General features: G+C 40.4%; 1 protein-coding gene across 2 annotated transcripts in view; it reads left to right on the plus strand.

Annotated features, from left to right (window-relative positions):
* Positions 1–24,795, plus strand: part of vps53 (VPS53 subunit of GARP complex) — a 258,571-nt gene that overhangs the window by 84,825 nt on the left and 148,951 nt on the right. For both annotated transcript variants that reach the window (XM_068010509.1, XM_068010508.1), the window contains exon 12: positions 3,710–3,805. In XM_068010509.1, coding sequence (XP_067866610.1) covers positions 3,710–3,805 — 96 coding nt within the window. The remainder of the gene's footprint in view (positions 1–3,709; positions 3,806–24,795) is intronic.

The raw sequence follows: 24,795 nt of genomic DNA on the forward strand, positions 1-24,795 counted from the left end.
AAGTATGACCTGCACACTGGATTTTACTTTAATACTTCACTCATTGGAGATCCTTTGATTAGCATTTTGTGGCCCAATGTGTATATTATTATTGCTCCCAGGCAAGCAGTTGACCTGTTTTTTACTACATGAATTACATTTTTGGGCAAAGTCATCTGCTTCACACCTGGAGTGTGAAACCTACATATTTGACCATGTTTCTGTGTGTCATGGATTAAGCAAGTTATTTGTGGCAGTTGGAGTGGTGTTGTATAATGACTTCTTTGTCAGCGCAAGTCTAAATTTGGTTTTGAGCATAATGTACATTGCCCATGAGCAATATTTCCGTTTTGCAGGGCCAGATATTTTTATTTTAACAGTTGTGTGATGATCTGTGATAATGTTTTAATATAGATGCAACTTATTTGCAATATTAATAAAGATCCAAAATAATGACTAACTGACAAAAGCAACTTTTGAGCAAATCTTCTGAAAATTGGAAGATTTGTCAAATGAGATTCCAAGCTATCAGAATTAAGTACTGCAGGGAGACAAGAAAGGATCATAAAAGTATATGAACCGTCACTGGTAGTTTCTGTTTGATGCAAGCGCCCACTAGATTGCCAGCTGCAAGCTGCACTACTTTGTGATGACTTGTTTCCAGGCCACTACATGAATTTCAGGATGCTCTACAAAATTGCAGTTATCCAGTAATGCTGCAGTTGTATAAATGCCTTGCTCTGTACAGCTTCAAACTCTTGTATGTATAGACATTACAACGGTCACTGGTACTTTTATTACTACAATTTCCATATCATAGTTTTTCCACTGTCGTCAGAAAGATGTCCAACACTGTGTGATGTGTGATGTGCATGTATTTGCTTGCGTGTGCTGCTGCATTGGCAATGTGCAGCGTGTGCCATGTCAACCTGTGTTTAATACAGTACACTTGTATTGTTTTAAAAGGCTTCCTAAGTATTCATTCAATTTCATTAAATTGCATTAAGGATATGATGATCTATGCATCATTATTCAATTTTTTTTAAATTTAAGAACTTGCAGGTAAATGATCAAGATGCATAATGTAGGATGTCACTGAAGTTGAAAAGTGCATCAGGGAACAGAAAGTGAAGGTTAGGAGAAACTAAGTTTAAGCATTAAAAAAACAGTTGATTATAGGAAGAAAAGAAAATTGAGATGAGTAATATAGAAGACAGGAGTGATCTGATAAGAGGTCTTGAAGATTATGAAAAGATTTAATAGGGTAGACATAAAGATGATGTTTCCACTTGCGGGCAATACCAGAACTAAGGGTCATAAACAGAAGATCGTCACTAAAAAGTCCAATAGGGAATTCAGGAGTAATTTCTTCACCCAGAAAATGGTTAAAATGTTGATCTCGCTACCGCAGGGAGTAGTTGAGGTGACTAGCATAGATGCATTTAAGCGGAAGTTAGAAAAACACATGAGGGAGAAAGGAATAGGAAGGATATTTTGGGGTTAGGTGAAGGAATGGAGGAGGCTCTTATGGCATAGAACTATTGGTCTTAATGGCCTATTTCTGTGCAGTAAATACTTGATAATGAGTTTCACAGCTGAGAATGGGCGATTTAGAATAATCGTAGGTGTGACATATCTTAATGTTGAACACAGTGAGGTTTTACTGTATTGCCTGTATAAAAGATGCATATCAATGAAAGATTCATTAACCTTTTAGTTCAAAGGTGTTTTGTACTGCACTGTGATTAGGTCTTAGCAGTCACTTTCAATAATAAATGTGCATAACTTTGCCTACCTGCTTTGTGTTGAGTTTAGTTTGGTTTTAATAGCTAAATAGCCACAGTGGAGATTAAGGTTGCTAAAAGTATTTTGGTTATGTTTTTATTTTGGGAGAAACAACTTTTTCTAATTTTAATTAGAAATAATGAGGGCGTAAATTACATTAACTGTTTTGCTTTCATTTAGGTGTCCTGCATGCTGGAATTCTTAATGTAAAATATTTACTTTTCCACTGCCTAATTATGGTAGTAAAAGTTTTAGTATAGAATTAAGTGTCAAAATCAGAGGGCAATCCTTTTGAGGAAGCTGATTAGTTTTGACTACCATGTAGGAGTTGGTATGCTGTAGATGGGTAGTTGAAGTAGTGTTCCTAAAAGATCCTTTATTTCAACAGTGCCATAATAGTTTTAATACAGTCCTCGATTTCTACTGAATTAAAAAAAAAAGACACTCACGATATCTCCTTCCTTTGTGACCCTTGTGATCATTCTAACCAGGCAAATAGGCATTGCCATTGAGGGCCTCCTAGCTGGAAGGATCTTGTTGAGTGATGTCCAAGGGCCATTAGTTATTGCAGTGAATTCTGGCATTATTCTCAGTACCTGTGCCATTTCCAATATCACAATAGCATTTATAATTGTTTTCTGTCTGTCTGGACTGTTTTGATTGGCCAGTTTAAGAGGTGTGCCTGGTGGTTTGATTTGGTGGGCGGAGCCTGTTGCATTTGGGGCCCGTGGAGGATTCGAGTGCGTGATGCATATGTGGCTGCCATTGGTTGATGATGATAACAGTCTAACCCTTCAGAGTTTCTATGCAGTCTTAACTCCAATGGGCACACCAACGCACAAACTTAGACTCAAGAAAGGATCAATTATAATGTTGCTATGAATCCTTAAAAAAAGGACTTTGTCATGGAACGAGATTGGTAGTTATGAAACTGTGTTTTCCTCGATGCTAGATGCTGAAATTGTAACAGGCAGATCTCAAGGAAATGATGTTTATTCCTCAAATAATATTGAGCCCATCAGATGTAAACTTACTTTTTTAACTCGGAGAAGCAGTTCTCAATTAGACTTTCATATTCTATGACTATAAACAAGTCAAGGTCAAACTCTCCAACAAAATTTGTATTTATGTTCCTGGCCTGTTTTTACACATGGGCAGCTTTAAGTAACTTTTTCCAGAGTGCGAAATTTTGATTTTGTTAAAGTCTTTGGTGAAAGAATAACTCGAAATCCTGTACTTGAAGTCTGTTGCAATAAAGATAGTAATTTGAATGCAAATGTTTTGTGGGTCTTGGCTAGTTTTATAATTAGCACTGATCAGGATTTCAGTTAAAATATTGTAAACTCTGTTCCTACCTATCTGGGTTTTTTTTTACAGGTGAACAACAGTAGTAGAAGGTAATTGTAAACTTATTTTAGATACATGCTTTTCTACAGACATTCTTGCTGCCATAGAACAAGATTTTTGTCCATTCAAGTAGGCAAGTTTTGGCTGAGCTTTATCTCCTTTATTAGGAACAGCAAACTGTTCGAAACTAAATGAAATTACAGTGCAAGTGAAAGGAAAAAGAACTTGCATTTGTATAGCACCTTTCACAACCTCATGACATACCAAAGCACTTTACAGCCAGTGAAGTGGAACAGAGTATGTTTGAAACAGTAAAAGAAATGAAGGATTATATCCGGGAGGGATGTTGCAGGCCAACTACAGTAAAGAACAACAGAAGTAGAGCTTCATTTTTTTTTTGTTCTACATTTCCTACCGAGTGTGGTAATTTATACAGTGGCTGTAGGTCAGACTTTAGCTTTTTATTAGTTACTACATATATGTGTGATGAGTTGTGTATATAATTATTGGTGGTTGAAATGTACTTTTTTTCCCCCAAAATATTTTAAGTAGTGAGATTTTGTATAATAACTGAGTGCTCTCCTTTGCCTATTGACAGAAAAAGCCTGAAGCAGCGCCACCGTCTACAAATCCATTCCTGGAAGATGAAACTGGAATCGAGTGTGACTCAGAGAAAGGAGGAGACCTGGAGAAGGTAAGGAGGGGCAGGGAAAAAGCCTGGTTTGCGCTATTTAATTTGCTTTATCTGCTGTTGGATGTTGATGTTTTTTGCTGGTGAGAATTGCTTAGCCTTGTGATGTATTACAGATAGTGCGATAGTGTGCGGGGTTTTCTACTTCCAAGTTTAGCTAATGGTTTACAAGAAAAGTGCACTGCCTGTAGAGTCCCAACTCTAAAAGCATTCTCTGATTTTTGATTGTTGTTTTCTGATTTTCTTTTGATGGGGGTAGGGCATGGACCCTTCAACCTAGGGTCAGATATGTGTAGGTGTATCTTCTTTGTACACTGATGCATCATTATTGAAGGCAAGGAATCAAATTTAATTAACACTAGGTCATATTTAAATCGCATTCATGCTGAAAATAATAGCAGGAACAGACATTTGACCTGTATACCATTTCTGCTCTTAACAGAAAAATAAGTAACCTACGGAAATCTTTTCATTTCATTTTCTACCAAAAAAAACCCTGCTTCGACGCTGTTCCTGTGATATGGTTTATATCTTGTGAACCCTGAGGCCAAAAGCATTTAGTCTATGATGAGTAGTATCAAATGCATCTAGATTTATTGCAGTTAAGGATTTTAAGTCATTCTTGCTGGTCAAAAATTGAAGGAAGCCCAAGTTGCTCTTCTGGATACAGCTGCTCCTCTTTGGAATGAAAGTTTCCTGTTCTTATGTCTTTTAAAGGGTCACTCTCACTTCCCCTCTAGCTCAGCAGATTTATTCAGTGAGTACTTGATATGTACAGACCATAAAAGATCTTGACCCACTCTGTGTGCGCTGAATGAACTGATTTAGATGCAGTAGCAGTAGAGTTGTTATAATTGGACTAAGCTAGTGAGTGGAAAAATTGCTATCCAGCAATCTCTGCTGCTTGTGTGTGTGTTGGATAGGGATAGGATCTGGCTCATTCATGACAATCCTTATGATTGACTAGTTTGCACGACTCACTATTATGCTTTCACATGAATAATAGCACTTTGAGGTACTGGAGTGTGTCTGTGTAACTGTACCCTGGCATTATGTTCAAGAGACTGTGGGGGAGCAGGAATTAGTAAGGAAAACAAAAGTCACTTTTTTGATGGCTCATTTTTCCATTCGAGGAGGAAAAGAGCGTTCAATTATTTTCATATTCAAATAGCTTTATGGTATGTGTGGCGGATCCAAGGATATGTTCTGAATCAGATCATAAGAATCTCTATTGTATTTCTTTATAAGAGTTAGTAGCTATGTCTAGTCTTGTTGTAATTTAAAATAACTTCTATGACTACTTTCTGGGAACTATTTCTGCTGCCTTTGTGAAGGAGAGGATACAGAAACTGAGTTTGCTCTTTAGATCCTGGGGAGGAGATGAGCCTTCTTTCTCTCTCTCTCTCTTTCTCTTTCTCTTCTTTCTCTCTTTCTCTCTCTTTCTCTTTCTCTTTCTCTCTCTCTCTCTTTCCCTCCCTCTCTCTTTCCCTCCCTCTCTCTTTCCCTCCCTCCCTCCCCAGATCTATATATATGAGAGAGAGAGAACAAGATTAAGAGGTATGGAATTAGGGAGAGGTGGTTGGAAGGGAGGAGTTGAGGCCAGCTTCTCAGAGTGCTGGGAAGTGATGTGTCCTACAGGGTGCGGTCCTAGGACTGCTTCTGTTTACTCTGTGTTATGTCCAGAAAAGACGACATATTCCTAACTTTTACGATATGATCTTTTCAATGTGGACTTTTTGAAATTGTCCACTTTTAAAAAAAGAAATGTCAATGTGCTGCAAAGATGACCACCGAAGGTCAGAAGACCTGGCCTGTGTATTCAAAAGCTGCCTCACTGTCTCAAAGATAAAAGGGATACATTCCAGGTTAAGGTGTTGACTGCACCCATCCAGAAACCATCAAGAGACATTCCTGAATTGAATGGTTTTCTTCTGAGACAAAGAATGTGAAGCAACCACATCATAACAGAATGATACCCATCCAGACATCAATAGATTGCCATGGATTCCACATCCTGGGCCATAGTGTGGTCACATCAGGGGAGAAATGTTAATGTGATGGTTTTGACCTTAAAAGGTAGCCCTCTGGAGAGAGATGAGATCGTAACATCACAGAAAGCAGTCCAGCGAGATGCTGTGGAAAGAGATCCAGCCAAACTGAGGAAGAAGCCCTGCTGTTAATTCTGCACTTTAGCGTGCTGCAGCAGAGAACTGAAAGTGAGCACCACCTCCAATCTGAACCATCAGAAAATCTACAACACCTCATAACATTCAAGACTACAAACACCCAGGCCAGCTCCTTTTCAAAGAGACTGTCCTGAGAAAATTCCTCAGGTTTACCATAAACTTCGAATACCTACCTCACTTTGAACTACATCCTAGCCTTTTCTCTCTATCTCTCTAACCTTGTGTGTGTGTGTCTGTCTGTCTGTCTGTCTGGGTGGGGGGTGGTGGTGAGATGGTGACCATTTTGGCAATTGTGTTCAAAAAATAATTTTTTTTTAACCTTATGACCCTAAAAAACACTGACTAACTCAACATTTTAACAAAATACCATTGCGGTCATTTGGGAGGTTAACAGTGGGAACCACCCACACTCCTTTCCATCTCTCCATAACATCTGTACATCAATGATCTAGATATAAGTCTACAGGGAGTGGTGGCCAAATTTTCAGACGATAGTAAAATAGGAGTATTGTAAATATTCCTGAGGACCAAAAGAAGTTACAAGGGGATGTTGGTGAGATAGAATGGGAAAGAAGTGGCAAATTCCCAGTAAATGTAAGGTAGTTACATTTCCTTTCCTTTTGGGCCTCCTTATCTCGAGAGACAATGGATACGCGCCTGAGACAATGGATACGCGCCTGGAGGTGGTCATTTACCTCTACCTTTTAATGGGAGAAAGCTGGGTGATGTGGAAGAGCAGAGGACTTTAGGGTTCAGCATCACAAAGGCTTTAAAAGGAATGGATGAAACCATTTAAACAAAATCTAATGGAGTACTAGGTTTTGCCACAAGAGATTATAGCCATGGTGAATAGAATGCATAAACCTGTGCTTGTCAGGTGTCTGTTGACCAACTAGTGACTACCTCTTCCATGAGGGGGACAAAGTTCTGTGGGCATGGTCTCTTTGTATCGTTGACTCCAAGCTGACATGCTTGGTGATGGAAGATTTGAACTGACTTGATGCTTTTGAGGAAGATTTGTTAATCTGATTTGTAAGCCTGCCAGTTGCACTGTTAAGATTGACTAGCCAATTTGGCACATTAATGGTGATATAGAACGGTAAAGGTAATCTTGTGATCAAGTCAGAAGGAGATCATGTAGGGAGTACTGATAAATGTGAGTTTACTTTACCCCACCCCTTTCCGTTGTTGACCAGTCATTCCATTTGTTCAGCTTATGTCACTTTAGAGAAGCCATGTAATTTAATTTTTTAAATATATTTTATTGTCATGCTTTGGTGGTATAGAATTCAACCTTAAAAAAAAAACTGGTTATGTTTCCAATTTGACACTTGAAAATCTGAATTTTAAATTATCGTGCAATAGAAAACCATAAATATGAGGCCAGAGGTTAAAACTATGTGAGAAACATCGTACTGTTGCAGCCTCTTAACAATATACACTCTGCACATAAAAACGACCCTGTCCAACAACCATTGTATTAAAAAAAAACTGTGTTGCCGCATTCCAAGGAAATTGTACAACAATAAGCAAGGACACAATTAGTCTTTCAGTGCTGCAAATACATATGATTCAGTATATTTGGCATTGAGCTTTATAATTGACTTTAAAATTGTCTGGTCTCTTTTGCAAGTGTACACTGAGAGAATGAGTGATTTTTAAATTGTCAAATTCATTCAGTATCTTATTGTGAGTCGTACTGTAGTATTTGCAGATATTGGGGTACAGTGGCCACATGCATATAAACTCCCAAAAATTCCTTGTATTAATTTTCTGCAAAAAAAAATCTGGGCACTTTTATTTTGATGTTGAGGTTCTGGAAAAATGTAACTTGAGAGTAATCTTTTGACTAAGTGCTGGAAAGCTAATTAGAAGAGGCCCATATTTTCCACTCCTCCAAGCTGTGCTCAAGTGATTCATGATAAGTCGAGTCCTGGGCACTGTCAGAGGCACAGAGTTCACCTCCAGCCGCAGAAACAATGCGATTGCTGCTAGTGACGTGTTGTCAGTGTAAAATTGCCTGTTAATTGCTTTATAAAATTCACCAAACTCAAAGAGTAAGGATTAAAATGGTTTGGCTGTCTTTGTAGAATTTGAACATTGGCCACTGTGCCATTATTTTCTCAAGTCCTTTGGATAAATAAAATCTACCTCAAGGAAGGTGCTGGAATTTGGAACTTGGATTTATCTGCTGACTCTGCTTAGTTAATTAAAATTGGAACAGCTTTCCTCGGCTGAGTAAGCTAGATTCAAAACCACCAAAAATGCTGTGAAGAATTAGCACTTGTTTTTTTCCCTCTTGAGTGGAAAAATCTGGCTTTTGTTAATGTTAGTTTAACAAAGTTGCACTGTATAAAAATAATTGTGAAAATTCAGCCGTATAAGTAGTGTTCTTAGCCAACTTGAATTAATTTTGAACATCCGTTCAAAACCATGACATGCCCACCATTTAAAAAAAAAAATTGTATCCTGACTCAGTCTCCTGAAGATGCAGCCTCATGCCAGGCATTAACTCATCAATCCACTGCCCAAATGGCCATTCCTCAGTTGGCTGTGGTGCCCTCCATGTAAAAATGGTGTACCAAGTCCTACCCTGTCCTTACCCAGTATCTACAGACACATTTTCCAGTAGAGATTGCTTTGGAGAGATCAGGAGCTATAACCGTGGCTGGCATTTCTGTCTATAGCCCAGGGTGCTGAGGCCAACTGAGATTTTTTCAACTCGGTGATTGATCTTTTAACTTTGCTGGTTGTAATGTTTTATACATGTCCATGTAGTGCATTTACCAACTAAGCCTAGAGTACTGAGGTGCACATTTCTACATCTGTCAAACTGATGTTGGTAGTGTGGAAAGAGACCAAAAACAAAACTGATGCGCCAGAATTTGCTGTTGAAATAACTGCAATGCTAATGGTGCTTGTCATTATTTATGGATAAAAGGTGTAGCAATTTCAGGTGAGGAGCATGGGTTACTGTGAATATCCAAAAGTTGCTCTTTGAGTTGCTCATCTCAATCCTTCCTGTGTTTATTTCCCAATCCTTAAATCTGATTGGTTAAGGAGATATCCTGTTGGTTGTGCTGTTCACTCAAGTACCAGATCGCTGCTGCCCTTGCTGTGCCATTAACAACTCGCACTTTCAGCTACTTGGTGGACAAAATTCTTTTGAGCTGTAGGATGCAGAGGTAAGTTTAACGAAAGACGTTGCTAGCTGCCCCACTGCTGAAAATTCTGGTCTTATAGTCTCTTATCCTGTTCCTACTGCTGTTTACTGTCAAAGTGAAACTTTGCTACAAATTTTTTTTTTCATATTAAAGTTGCTATAATGCTAGTCTTAATACAGGTCTGTGAGATGGCCTGTTGTTAATGGCCATAGATGGAACAGACATTGTAGAAGTTTATAAAGCCTGTTTATTTTTCCAGTCAGCACTAGGGCTGGATTTCTGACAAAGTTGCATCTAAAATTGTTGTAATGAAGATGTCAGAGTGAGTGTCAGCTTTTGGATCTTGGAGTCAGGAAATTTTAGTGATGGATGCTATAAATGTCTGTGCTTGAATGAAAAAGCTTAAGCATCCATCCAAGAACTGCACATAAAAATGACCCTTTAAGAAATGTAGTGCTTAGCGTGGTGTTTTAACTTTAACCAGGTTGACAGGTCTGGTCAGTGTTCAGGGATGGAGATGGGAGGCATTTTAGCAATGGTATTAGAGGTTGATGGCAATGACAATCTTCCCTTTTTGGGCCATTAAAAAAAGATGTCAGTGCTGGGGAGTGGGACATTTTGTTGAACTTACTGATACAGTGTAAGTAAGCAATTCAGGTTTTGCATGACGAGAGAGCAGTGAATAACGCTCCCTCAGTTCTGCACCCAAGAACTTTGAGTAACCCCCTCCAGCCTGCTCCCAGCCCCTCTAGATGGTCCTCCGTAATTGGCTACTTGCAATGCACATTTTTGTCTTGTCTTTGCTGAGGGAGCAAGCGTTTCACATCTGCTCAGAGGCTTCCTTGGATGACATAACTTAACATCGGAACTCATCATGCAGTGAACAGCAGGGAAGAATCTCTGCCCTACTGGTCTGTGGCACCGTGCCACCAGACCTCCCCACAGTGTCCAATTCCTCTCCCTGTATGGAAAAAATGCACAGGGATTTTCAAAATTGCAGTACGTATGTATGTTACCATTAAGAATCAGCAAAGTGTAGTTTGGTGTTAGTTCTTAATTTTTTATTAGTAAAGTACCCAAGGCCATTCAGAATTTAGTTATCAAAGTACAAGGTGCCGCCAATGGAATGTTTCCATTCAGTTTCTCAAGTGAAAGGGTTCTAACAGACCTTTCTTGTGACCTTGGTCGCCCTTCATGCTTGGGAGGAAACTGCAGTCTTTACTTCACTCAACTGAATATTTTCCTCTTGTGTCTGAATTTCAACAGAGGAACAACTTCAAAGCTGCCTGCTGTTTATTTATAGTCTAGGTTTTCTTGTAAGCTGCAGTGGTTTCAGATCACATGCTAGGGGGCATTGAGCAAGAATGGATAAACATCTCTTCGAGAGATCTCACTTTTCAAAATATGAAATAAATTTGATCAAGGTTCCACTTAAATTTTATTGTGCTGAAAATTTTACTCTATAGTGTGCACACTGTTCTCATTCAAATTATTAATAGCTTTCCTTGAGATTTTTTTTAAAGGTTTTCATACTTTGCAGATGAATATCTAGCTTTTTGCGCAATGATGGTTCGCAATCTAATGTAGTTGTAAAATCAGCCCAAGTTATGGAGCAGTGGGGAGAACCAATCTTCTGGATTTTACAGTTTGATAGTACATTAAACTTTGTAGTTGATGGAAGCTTGGGCCAATTGTTGGCTTTCTTGCCTCTGGGTTAGAAGGTTGTGGGTTCAAGCCCCACACCAGGACCTAGGCACATAATTCACTACTATATACATGCTCCATTGTCAGAGGTACCATCCTTCAGATGAGATATAAAACTGAAGACCTGTGTACCTATTCAGATGAACATTAAAGATCTCATGGCACTACTTGAAGTAGAGCAGGGAGTTCTGATGGTGTTTTAGCCATTATTCCTCCTTCAGCCATCGCCACCAGTAAACATAACTTGGTCATTCGTCCGATTTACTTCGTAACCATAGTCGCAGCACTCCAGAAGTTGTTCAGTGTGCAAAACACGTTTGATGCCATGACAGTGTGAAAAATTGCTATATAAATGCAAATATTTATTTCTTTGGCAGCCTTGCTCTATTGCCAACCTAAATGCAAAGCAGATTGCTGGCAGCAACTATTGTTTTTGACTTCTGGTGGGCTGTTAGAGGCACTGTTCCATAGGACCATAGGAGCAGAGTAAGCCATTCGGCCCCTTGAGCCTACTTTGCCATTCAACTAGATCATGGCTGATTTTCTACCTCAACACCATTTTCCTGCACTATTCCTGTATCCCTTGATGCCTTTAATGTCTAGAAATCTATCGATCTGTGTGTTGAATAGACTCGATGACTGAGCCTCCACAGCCCTCTGGGGTAAAGAATTCCAAAGATTCGCCACCCTCTGAGTGAAGAAATTCCTCCTCATCTCAGTTCTAAATGGCCTACCTCTTATTCTGAGACTGTGTGAGATCACTTCTCATTCTTCTAAACTCTGGAGAATATAGGCCCAGTCTCCTCAATCTATCTATCTCTCTCCTCAGTCTATCTATCTCTCTCCTCACAGGATAATCCTGTCATCCCAGAGATCAGTTCCCCTCACCCCCTGCCCCACAGTACAGATCATTTAAGTGGTTTCATCCACGCTCAGCTGTATGAACCTTCCTGTCACTGTGGAAGGAAGAAGCCCTAGGAAAGTAGTTAGAAATGGTGACTTGAGAACAGCTACAAAAGAAACTACACCAGAATATAAGCAGGACATTTCAGAAGTTGCCTTTATATTGTGTGACACTGTGCTAGTTCCACTGACATCCCAAAGCCACAGGTCACCAACTGAAAGGCATTGCAAAACTGCTTGACTTTGCTAACACCTATTTTTAATGGGTTTTCCGGGCTACCAATTTAAGTGAATCCCAGCAGTTTTATACAGGCAACTGCCTGGTGCAAGATTTCTGCTTGGCCATTCTGGTGCCACCAGAGTGATACAAATGCACCTACTAGCAATGGCATCAACCTTAGGAGGCAATTCTTCAGGATAAGTGCAGCATAAAGTAAGTGGTTTCATTTGACCTGGTCAACTTGTGTCACCAGGTCACTATGATATGAAAATGTTCAATTTGACACACCAAACCTGCAGGGCTCTAGAGCTGTTCAACTTTGAACTTTAGTGAAGGGATGATGAAGACATGATTTGTGTGCTGTTACCAGTGATCCTACTCTTTATCTCTAACTTTTGCTGCTGTGTGACTTGGAGGGGAGGTTGCTGGTGCTGTCAAAGCAATTGAGTACAAGTCTGAAGTTGCTTTGGTCAAACCACATTTTCAGTACTGTGTTCTGTTCCATTCATTGAGGAAACACCTTAGTAGTGTGGAGAAAGGGTATGGAGCTGGTCCATAATGTCAGAGGATAGAGTTAAAAAAAAAATCAAGACTGTTGGTCCTTGAAAGGAGGTGAATGAAAAAGTACGCATTAAGCTATGTTGAATACTACATGGAATAGAATAGGTTAATCCCAAACACTTTTTCATGTTAAATCATGACTGTAGGATAAAGGGACACAGGTATAAACTGATAAAAGAAAAGTTTAAGACTGATCTTAGGCTAGCGCTTCCTTGCACAAATTGTGGCTACTACCTAGAATTGACTACCAGATTGGACAGTGGCGAGAAAAACTTTGGAATTATTCCAGAGACAATTAGATGGTATAATGGGGGGTTAGAATGAATGTGATGAGCCAAACGGCCTCTGTCCTTTGGACCTACCTTTGTGCGTAGTCAGGTTATGCACATAGTTATATTTCATTTTTTTAACTATTCATGATCTTTAGAACATTTTCTGGGTAAAATTTGCTAGTTAATATGTACTACCACATGTTCCAGTTCTATTCTGTGAAGAACGCAAGAAAAATAAGCCCAACTGTATGTGCAGCAAGTCTCAGTTAGACTGGACTTTGTTGAACTGGGGTTTCTCTTATAGAAACCAAGATAACGAAGCACTGCTTATTATTTGAACTTTTTTTCTCTTCTTTCTCTGCCAGCAGAATGAACTTGAAAAACTGTACCTCCAACACGCTCCTCCTACTGTATCAACACAGTATAACATTTCTGTCTTGTACATCAGCTATACTTGTAAATGACTGTAGTGAGCTCTGCAAGTTTTTACTGTATTATGGAGTTTAGTGTCGTGCTCTAATGTTCTTTGAGACAGCTTAAAACCTTAAGAGCTGTCAGAGAGAGGGAGTATTCTAAAGTCATCAGTCTGAAGTAGGCCCCAGAAGAGAGAGATTGCATTTTCGTGCTAAGATTTTAAAATTACGATACTTGGCAAGCAGTCTTTAAATAAGCAATGCTGCAACTCTAAAATAAACTTTATTTAGAAAAAAACTTCACTTGGGCACAGAATACTGGGGGAGATGGATAGCACGAGAGTAGGGAATAGTAAGTTATTAGGTGGGGTCAGAGTAAGGAGAAAGTAATAAAGTCTAAATCAAGTTTAATGTGCATGCACTGAGTGTGGTTAATAAGACTGGTGAGGTACAGGTGCACATTGCCATGTGGAAATATGATGTTGTGGCTATAATAGAGACCTGGCTCAAAGAAGGGCAGGACTGGATGTTAAATATTCCTGGATACAAGGTGTTCAGGAAAGATAGGAAAGGGAAAAAAGGGGGAAGGGTGGAGGTATTGATTAAGGAGAGCATTGCAGTGCTGGAGAAAAAGCATGTCCCAGAGGGGTGGAGGACAGAATCAATTAGGTAGAGCTAAGGAACAAAAAAGGTGCAGTTACTTTGCTCAGTGTTGTCTGTAGGCCACCAGCTAGTGGGAAGGACATGGAGGAACAATTTTGCAAGGAAATTACAGAGAGGTGCAAAAGTGATAGGGTAGTTATAATGGGGGACTTTAATTATCCAAACATAGACTGGGATAATAGCAGTGTAAAGGGCAGTGAGGGGCAAGGGTTCCTAGAGTGTGTTCAGGAAAAAATTTCTACAACAGTATGTTGCTAGTCCAATGAGAAAGAAGGCACTGCTAGACCTGGTTCTTGGGAATGAGGTGGACCAAGTGGATCAAGTATCAATAGGAGAGTATTTAGGGGAGAGTGATCATTTTATCATAAGGTTTAGGGTGACCATGGAAAATGGCAAAGAGAAATCCAGGGTAAGAATAATTAACCGGGGGAAGGCCAACTTCAATGGGGTAAGAATTGTGCTGGGGTGAATAAATTGGAGTCACAAGCTGGCAGGAAAACCAGTAGATGAACAATGGGCTACCTTCAAAGAATAGATAGTTCGGGCATAGTCGAGGTATGTTCCGGAGCCGGAGCATAAAGAGACAAGGAGAGAGAGAGAGTTCACTCAGACAGCGTCGGAGGTTTGAAAAATAGTCAACATTGACATCACAGGAAAGGTGATTGGTTGGTGAGTAACTGCTGTTAGGGAATAACTCTAAATAGCTGGGTTCTTAACTAAAGTAGAGAGAAAGGTCTACAGTTCTTTTTTAATATAGTAGGTCGTGTATTTTTGGGGGGAATCAAGGTTCCTAGTGTAAATCTAATTTTGGGGTAATTTAAGGGAGTAAAAACAGTGGAAAAAAACAGTGACATCACAGGAAAACTGTAAGTTCATTGTTTGGTAAGTAACTGCTAATTTGAATTACCTATTCTAAGTTGATTTCAGATTAAAGGTGAATAGGAGAAATATTTTACAGATTAAAAACTAAAGACCAGTCAGAAATTTAAAAAACAAATTAAAATCTAATTAATTAAATAGAGATGCAGTGCCAGGCGATGTGTTGTACCTGCATGATGTGGGAGCTGGTGGACCCCATTGTGGTTCCTAGTGACCATATCTGTAGCAAGTGTTGGCTGCTCGAGGAACTCCGGCTCAGAGTTGATGAGCTGGAGTCTGAGCTTCGGACACTGTGATAAATCAGGGAGGGGGAGAGTTATCTGGATGCTGTGTTTCAGGAGGCAGTCACACCCCTTGGATTAACGACCTTGAATTTGGCCAGTGGTCAGGGACAGGAGGGTGTGACTGTGAGTGAGACAGGTAGAGGGATCCAGGAGGTAGTGCTGCAGGAGCCTCAGCCATTGTCCTTGTCCAACAGGGTTGAGATTCTTGCTCCCTGTGTGGAAATCACAGAGGCGGATGAGCAAACTGACCACAGCACCATGGTGCAGGCAGCCATTCAAGTCGGGGGAGAAAAGAGAAATGTAGTCGTAATCGGGGATAGTATAGTTAGGGGCATAGACACTATTCTGTGTGGCCAAGATTGAGAGTCCCGAAGGCTCTATTACCTACCTGGTGCCAGGGTTCGGGATATCTCATCTGGGCTGCAGAGGAACTTGTAGTGGGAGGGGAAAGATCCAGTTGTCATGGTCCACGTAGGTTTCAATGATATAGGTAAAATGAGGTTAGAGGTTCTGCTGAGGGAATATGAGCAGCTAGGGGCTAAATTAAAAAGCAGAACCAAAAAGCTAGTAACTTCTGGATTGCTACCTGAACCACGAGCAAATTGGCAAAGGGTCAATAAGATTAAATAGGTAAATGTGTGGCTCAAAGATTGGTGGGAGAAATGGGTTTGAATTCGTGGGACATTGGCACTAGTACTGGGGAAGGAGGAAGCTGTTCCGATGGGACGGGCTCCACCTGAATCATGCTGGGACCAGAGTCCTGGCAAATCGCATAACTAGGGCTGTAGATAGGGCTTTAAACTAAATAGTGAGGGGAGGATTCAGTTGAATGGAAAAACAAGAAGTTAAAGGAGAAGGTAGGAGTGTAGGTTAGTGGTGAGGCTGATTGTTACCAAACTGCAAGAAGTATACTGGTTAAACCAGAAGAGAGAAATAATAAACAGACGAATAAAGCATCAGTGCTGAGGGACAGGTTAGGGGGTATAGTCCAAATAAGAGTTCTATATACAAATGCACGGAGTGTAAGGAATAAACTAGATGAGCTGCAGGCGCAAATTCAAATGGAAGATTATGATGTGGTGGCCATTGTGGAGACGTGGCTGCAGGATGGTTGGGACTGGGATCTAAATATACCTGGTTATAAAGTTTACAGGAGGGACAGGGAAGATGGCAGAGGGGGTGGAGTAGCCTGACTGATTAGAAATAATATCACCTCATTGGTGAGCGAGGATATAATGAGGGGAAAGCATCCAGTGGAGACCTTGTGGGTGGAATTGAGGAACACAAAAGGATCTAAAACTGTAATAGGTGTTACGTATCGACCTCCTGGTGGGAGTTCTGAGGTGATAGATCGTTTAAATGCACAAATTAGGCAAGTGTGTAACAAAGGCAGAGTAGTATTAATGGGGGATTTTAACTTACACATAGATTGGGAGAGGCAGACTAGCACCTGTCAGGAAGGTAGTGAAATTCTGGAATGTGTCTGGGATAGTTTCCTACAACAATATGTCCTAGGTGTAACAAGGGGACAGGCAATATTAGATTTAGTTATGACTAATGAGCCAAATTTAATTACTAGCCTAACTATGCATGCACATTCATCAAATAGTGATCACAACATGATCAAATTCATGATAGCGTTTGAAAGTGAAAAGCACAAATCAGCTACTAGAATTTTAGACTTGGGTAAGGCTGACTTTACCAGGATGAGACAGAGACTGTCCACGGTAAACTGGGTGGATCTGTTAATGGGTCAAACGACTGAAGCACAGTGGAGAATATTTAAAGAAACATTTAACGAAATAGAGTGAGTATATACCCCTGAGAGGAAAAAGCTGCACGACACAGAAAAAACAGTCATGGACAACTAAAGAGATTAGGGATAGCCTAAAACAAAAAGAAAGGGCTTATAAAAATGCAAAACGCAGCACAGATTCGGCCGAATGGGATTGATACAAAGACCAGCAAAGGGTCACAAAGCAGCTTATAAGAGCTACTAAAAGAGATTATGAAAGGAAACTTGCAAGGGACATCAAAATTAATAAGAAATTTTATAGTTACATAAAGGGAAAGCAGGTGGTCAAGAGAAATGTAGGCCCACTAAAAGCTGAAAATGGAGATATTGTCATTGATAATGGGGAAATGGCAGACATGTTGAACAATTACTTTGCCTCAGTATTTACAGTTGAAAAGGAGGATAACTTGCCAGAAGTCCCGAAAAATGAATAGTCGGTAGGGGACAGGGACTTAATATAATTAACGCAAGTAAAACATCAGTAACAAGGAAATTAATGGAACTAAAGAGTGAGAAATCCCCAGGACCTGACGATTTCCATCCGAGGGTGTTAAAGGAAGTAGGGGAGCACATTGTAGATGCCCTAACTATAATCTTTCAGAGTTCCCTAGATTCAGGGGTGGTCCCTCTGGATTGGAAAGTTGCACATGTCACTCCACTCTTTAAGAAGGGTGAAAGGGGGACCCAAGGAAATTACAGACCAGTTAGCCTGACATCTGTGGTGGGCAAGTTGCTGGAGTCTATAATCAAGGATAGGGTGACTGAACACCTAGAAAAATTTCAGTTAATCAGGGACAGCCAGCATGGATTCATGACGGTAAGGTCATGCCTGCCAAATCTCATTGAATTCTTTGAAGAGGTGACAAGGTAGTGGACAGGGGAATGTCTATGGATGTTATTTATATGGACTTCCAGAAGGCATTTGATAAAGTCCCGCATAAGAGACTGTTAACTAAGGTAGAAGCCCATGGAGCTGAGGGCAAATTATTGACATGGTTAGGAAGTTGGTTGAGTGGTAGGCGACAGAGTGGGATAATGCTAAGTACGCCGATTGGCAGGATGTGACTAGTGGTGTCCCGCAGGGATCTGTTTTGGGGCCTTAATTATTCACATTATTCATTAACGACTTGGACGATGGCATAGTAAGTCATATATCCAAATTTGCTGATGATACAAAGTTAAGTGGCATTGTAGACAGTCTAGATGATAACTTAACTTAAAATTGCAAAGAGATATTGACAGACTAGATGAGTGGGCAAAACTGTGGCAGATGGATTTCAATGCAGGCAAGTGTGAGATTATCCATTTTGGACCAAAAAAGGATAGAGCAGGGTACTTTCTAAATGGGAAGAGGTTAGGTACAGTGGATGTCCAAAGAGACTTGGAGGTTCAGGTGCATAGATCTTTAAAATGCCACGAGCAAGTGCAGAAAATAATCAAAAGGCTAATGGAATGCTAGCCTTTATATCTAGAGGACTGGAGTATAAAGACACAGAGGTTATGCTGCAGCTGTACAAAACCCTGGTTAGACGCCACTTGGAGTACTGTGAGCAGTTCTGGGCACCACACCTTAGGAAGGATATATTGGCCTTGGAGGGAGTGCAACGTAGGTTTACAAGAATGATACCTGGTCTACAGGGGTTAAGTTACGAGGAGAGATTACACAAATTAGGCCTGTTTTCGCTAGAATTTAGAAGGTTAAGGGGTGGTCTTCATGATATTAACAGGGAAAGACAGGCTAGATAAAGATAAACTATTTCCACTGGTTGGAGATTCTAAAACTAGGGGGCATAGCCTAAAAGTTAGGACCAGACCGTTCAGGAGAGATATTAGGAAGCACTTCTTCATGCAAAGGGTGGTAGAGGTTTGGAACTCTCCCCCACAAACAGCAATTGAAGCTAGAACAGTTGTTAATTTTAAATCTGAGATAGATAGATTTTTGTTAAGCAAAGATATTAAGGGATATGGGCCAAAGGCAGGTATATGGAGTTAGGCCGTGGATCAGCCATGATCTCATTGAATGGCGGGACAGACTCGAAGGGCTGAATGGCCTACTCCTGTTCCTATCTTCCTATGTTGCTCTGTACCCTTGTTCAAAAAAGGGTGTAAAGCTAAGCCCAGCAGCTACAGGCCAGTCAGTTTAACCTCGGTGGTAGGAAAACTTCTAGAAAAAATCAATTGGCTCATATACAAATGCGAGTTAATTAAGGAAAGCCAGCATGGATTTCTTATGGGACAATCATGTTTAACTAACTTGCTGGAGTTTTTTGAGGAGGTAACAGAGCGTGTTGATGAGGGCAATGCTGTTGATGTGGTGTACATGGACTTTCAAAAGGCGTTTGATACAGTGCCACACAACAGACTTGTGAGCAAACTTGTAACTTATGGAATAAAGGGACGGTAACAAAATGGATACGAAATTGGCTGAGTGACAGGGAACAAAGAGTAGTGGTTAATGGATGTTTATCAGGCTGGAGGAAGGTTTGTCGTGGAGTTCCCCAGGGATCAGTGATGGGACCCTTGCTTTTCCTGATTATATATTAATGACCTAGGCCTTGGTGTACAGGGCACAATTTCAAAGTTTGCAGATGATACGAAACTTGGAAGCATTGTGAATTGTGAGGAGAATAGTGTAGAACTTCAAAAGGACATAGACAAGTTAGTGGAATGGGCAGATAGGAGGCAGATGAAGTTCAATGCAGAGAAATGTGAAGTGATTCATTTTGATAGGAGGAACATGGGGAGACAATATACAATAAAGGGTATAATTCTAAAGGGGGTGCAGGAGCAGAGGGACCTAGGCGTATATGTGCATCAGTCGTTGAAGGTGGCAGGACAGGTTGAAATAGTAGTCAATAAAGCATTTGGGATCCTGGGCTTTATTAACGGGCATAGAGTACAATAGCAAGGAAGTTATGTTGAACTTGTACAAGACACTAGTTTTGCCTCAGCTGGAGTATTGCGTCCAGTTCTGGACACCGCACTTTAGGAAAGACGTGAGGGCATTGGAGAGAGTACAGAAAAGATTCACGAGAATGGTTCCAGCAATGAGTAATTTCAGTTATGAAGAAAGATTGATAGATTGGAGAAGTTAGGGCTGTTTTCCATGGAGAAGAGAAGGCTGAGAGGTGATTTGATAGAGGTATTCAAAATCATGAGGGGTCTAGACAGAGTAGATAGAAACAGTAGATAGGGCGGCACAGTGGCGCAGTGGTTAGCACCGCAGCCTCACAGCTCCAGCGACCCGGGTTCAATTCTGGGTACTGCCTGTGTGGAGTTTGCAAGTTCTCCCTGCGTCTGCATGGGTTTCCTCCGGGTGCTCCGGTTTCCTCCCACATGCCAAAGACTTGCTGGTTGATAGGTTAATTGGCCATTATAAATTGCCCCTAGTATCAGTAGGTGGTAGGGAAATATAGGGACAGGTGGGGATGTGGTAGGAATATGAAAATAGTGTAGGATTAGTATAATTGGGTGGTTGATGGTCGGCACAGACTCGGTGGGCCGAAGGGCCTGTTTCAGTGCTGTATCTCTAAAACTAAAAAATTCCTACTTGTGAAAGGATCGAGAGCGAGAGGGCACAGATTTAAAGTATTTGGTAAGAGAAGCAAAAGTGACATGAGGAAAACTTTTTTCATGCAGCAAGTGGTTAAGGTCTGGAATGCGGTGCATGAGAACGTGGTGGAGGCAGGTTCAACTGAAGCATTCAAAAGGGAATTAGTTATATGAAAAGGAAGAATGTGCAGGGTTATGGGGAGAAGGCAGGGGAATGGAACTGAGGGAACTGCTCTTTCGGAGAGCCAGTGTGGACACAGTGGGCCGAATGGCCTCCTTCTGCACTGTAACGATTCTGAGGTTCATTTGCCATCAACCACTATTATCTGAGAAAAACAGTTCCTGAACGTCCTCAGTGCTGATGGGTAGAGGAACATGACCGTTTATTTGCAATTCTAAAAGTACACCTGGACGCATCAGAGTGTATCAGAATATTAGCATGTGCCATAGAAACTTAGCTGGAACAGCCATATAAATACTGTGGATACAAGATCATGTCAGAGGCTGAGAATTCTTTGGCTAGTCACTCACCTCCTGATTCTGTAAAGCCTGTCCATCTGAAAGGCACAAGTCATCAGTGCTATGGAATACTCTCTCTGCCTGGACGAGCGCAACTCCAACAACACTCAAGAAGCTCGACACTATCCATGACAAAGCAGCCCACTTATACACACATTTTGAAAGACTGCAGTTAACACGAACTTAAAAAATGGGCAGGAAAAGACCAGTTGGATTAAGGTGCCCTACAATCATGATGGCTGGAGCATCTTGATCCACTTTCTACTCCACTGCAGCCATGTAATCTCCTGGGAAAGGCAAACATTTTTTTTTTAGATAATTCCATGTATTAAGTTTATCCTTCTCCTTGGTGAGATGATGATTTTATAGTATTTACAGTTTTTACCTTTCCCATTCATTTTGTCTCCCCACTATTCCTGTTTCCAGATCACTTCAGTACACAAGCTGTGTCACCACATTGCTTCTCATTCTCTTTGATAATCATTATCACTCTAACTTATGAGGGTAGCAGATTTTGGTTTTAAGAAGTTGGCCTATACGCAGGTGTAGTGATGCAATATTTTTCACAATGTGATTACCGGATGAAGAGGGTCATTTGGCCCATGTTAGCTCTTCCATCCAGATTGACCCTAAAATTCCCCTCCCATTGGCACATCAAATTTGTTCCAAAATGAATGCAGCGTTTTTACCTCTGTTACTCTAGTCAAGAGTCCATTCCATGAACTCTTACTGTGAAAAAAACATCTTCTGGCATACATTTGCCCTTTACAAGTATAAACCTGTAACCTCTTGTCCTATAATTTCTATTAGAGTCATAGAGAGATACAGCACCGAAACAGGCCCTTGGGCCCACCGAGTCCGCACCGACCATCAACCACCCATTTATACTAATCCTATATTAATCCCATTTTTCCCTCTCACATCCCCACCTTCCCTCAATTCTTCTACCACCTACCTACACAAGGGGCAATTTTTTTTTTTTTTACAATGACCAGTTTACCTATCAACCCGCAAGTCTTTGGCATGTGGGAGGAAACCCACGCGGTCACAGGGAGAACTTGGAAACTCCACACAGGCAGTACCCAGAACCGAACCCGGGTCGCTGGAGTTGTGAGGCTGCGGTGCTAGCCACTGTGCCTTGTAATGTAATTTTCTGTATTTGTCTTTTCGCAGCATTTGCAATCTTGCCTTCCTCTAAGATGACTTCTCAGATGTTTAGGGCAATCTGCCTGTATAATTTTTTTTTAAATCTTAAATCATTTATCTACCTTTATTAAAAATAATCCTCTCTTCCTCCTTTTCTCCCCATCTAATAGGGCATACAGGGCACCTGTGCTTGAGCATTTGGCAGTGCTATTCTGTGATTATACTGCTAGGATGTGCATTAGCGAGTTTTTTGGTAATTTGTTTCCCTGTGGGTAAATGGCTGACCTCCGCGTTGTGACTTAGAAGTGAGATTATGGACTTGGCAAGTTGGCATGTAGGCAACTGCAGAAATGTGTGTTCCTTACCTCATGGAATAGAGATGGGAGTCTACAATGTGCAAATTTTACTCTCAGCTGCACTCAATGATGAAATAAGAAGTCACAGGTGATGTTGGAACTAGTAAAATGGGGGCCCTTAACTAGAGTTAGTTAAAAAAAACGGATTTATGAAATGGGTTATTAAAACAAAATGCTTACTCAGTTGTGGCAGTTGATGCACTAAATCTTTAAGCTATTTTGGAGGCAAACACCATGTTACTTTTCCAGATCAACTGCTGGTAATTGTTGCCAGACTTGTCTTTCACTAGTTTCTTTGTGTTCCAGTGGCATCGCCTGTCTATTTTATGAGTGTGGAGACAGATGAATCTATTGTGTCACATTGTCCTTTCCACCATAGTGGAGCCTGTGCTGCAGATTTGTTTTGGCTGAAAAGAATTCTGTTTATTTTGGATGGGATTATATATATTAAGAAAATCTGGACAAATGCTTACAAGCCTTGCCAGTACTTCTCCCCGCCTCCGCGCCCCCCCCCCCCCCACCCACCCCGTTAATTCGAAGGAGCTAACTTTACAAAGTGTTTACTGTATAAATCAAAGGAGCACCTAGAGTTACATTTGGAAAATTAAACTTCATTTTCACACCTGTAGATCTTTGTTTTACATTTTTTTTAATGTGCATTAGTGGATCACAGCCCATCAATAACAATGCAGTCCAGATATTTTATTACATAGACAAGAAAGATTAGTTTGTAGATAGGGAAGTGACTTTCAGAGGTTTTCAACACTTATGAATGTTTTGTGATTTTTCTGTGAATAAGCCAAAAAAAAAGCATTAATCTAAAAAAAAAATTGATAGTGAAGATCAAGGTTATCCCCATGACTGCTGAAACTCTTACATAATTTTGTTACTTTAAGATGTGACTTATACGATGCCTTCCGCTTTACTCTACTCAGCCCCAACCTATACAAACTCCAACTCGTCCAAACTCTGCTGCTCTAATCCAAGTCCTACTCACTACCCTCCATTATTATGTCCTCCAACACACTGAATTCAAAATTCTTGTCCTGTTGTACAAATTTCTTATGGACTCCTCTGCAGGCTACCTTTGCAATCTCCTCCAACCCAACGTCCCAACACATGTCATGTGGACCTTTGACTCTGACCTCCTGTGTATCTTCCCTCTTCCACCACTTCTGCATGAAATCTTCAGTCACCTTGGCTCATCTCTCATGAACATGCTTCCTGAGCCTCTCTGCCTCATTTTTTTACTCAGCTTTTAAAAGCTCCCTTAAAGCCTATATTTTTGACCATGCATTCATACAACTCTTCTAACTCCAACTACTACTCAGTGCTTGGTAACATTTATGTCAAGTGCTTTGGGACATTTTATTATGTTAAGGGCACTGAAAACATGCAAGTTGTTACTGCCCCAGAGGTTTCCCTACTGTACTGATTCTCCAGCATACAAGCAGTAACTCGCATATTGATGGAGCATGTTTTCCTCCCTTAATAACTTCGGGGCGTAAAGCCAAAGGGTGTTGCAACCTTTATTTTACAAATGAATATATGTTTTGTACACTGAACATTGCAAAGCAATGATGTGTAGTGAACAGCATATCTTCACTGAACACCACAATTTTGATTTTTCTATTAGGAAAGATGTGCAATTTGACAGATGGTCCTAACCAGTGCATTTCAGATGGGTTCTCCCATCTTCTAGAATCTTTGGTTTTATCCACATAAGACTTCCATATTTTGGAACATTCTCAAAGATTTAAGGGCTTTCTAGGATGAAACCTTAAGTAGATAGATGCCTGATTAAATTTAATTTGGGAAAATGTGGCGATGCATTTTGGGGCGAGAAACAAGGAAAGGACATATAGCCTAAATGGTAAAACTTTTAAAATGGTAACTAATCAGAGAGCCTTAGAGGCTCAGATACATCTTTACAAGTGGGAGAACATATTGATGAAGCTTTTTATAAAATCAAAATCTTTTTTTAAATGGCAGCAGCGAGTGCAAAAGCAATGTGGGAATGCTAAGCCTATACAAATTACAGTTAGAATATTGTGACCAGTTTTGGGCTCCTTACTTACCAAAGCCATGGAGAGGGTGTAGAAGGCTGGGGCTTTTTTTCATTCGAGCAAAGAAGGCTCAGATTGGATCTCATCGAGATGTTAAAAATTGTAAGGGGTTTTGATGAGGTAACTAGAAAATATTTCTGCTAGTCAGTCAGTAACTGGAGGGAATACATTTATAATCACCAGGACAATAAAGGGAGACATTAAAATCTTTTTTACTCTGAGGATTGATATGAATGGAATGCTCTACCAGAAACAGTAATGGAAGGAGAATGCATAATAGCTGTTAAAAGGTAAGTGAATAATTTAAAAA

The sequence above is a fragment of the Heterodontus francisci genome, chromosome 30, assembly GCF_036365525.1.
Source record: "Heterodontus francisci isolate sHetFra1 chromosome 30, sHetFra1.hap1, whole genome shotgun sequence".
Lineage (NCBI taxonomy): Eukaryota > Metazoa > Chordata > Chondrichthyes > Heterodontiformes > Heterodontidae > Heterodontus > Heterodontus francisci.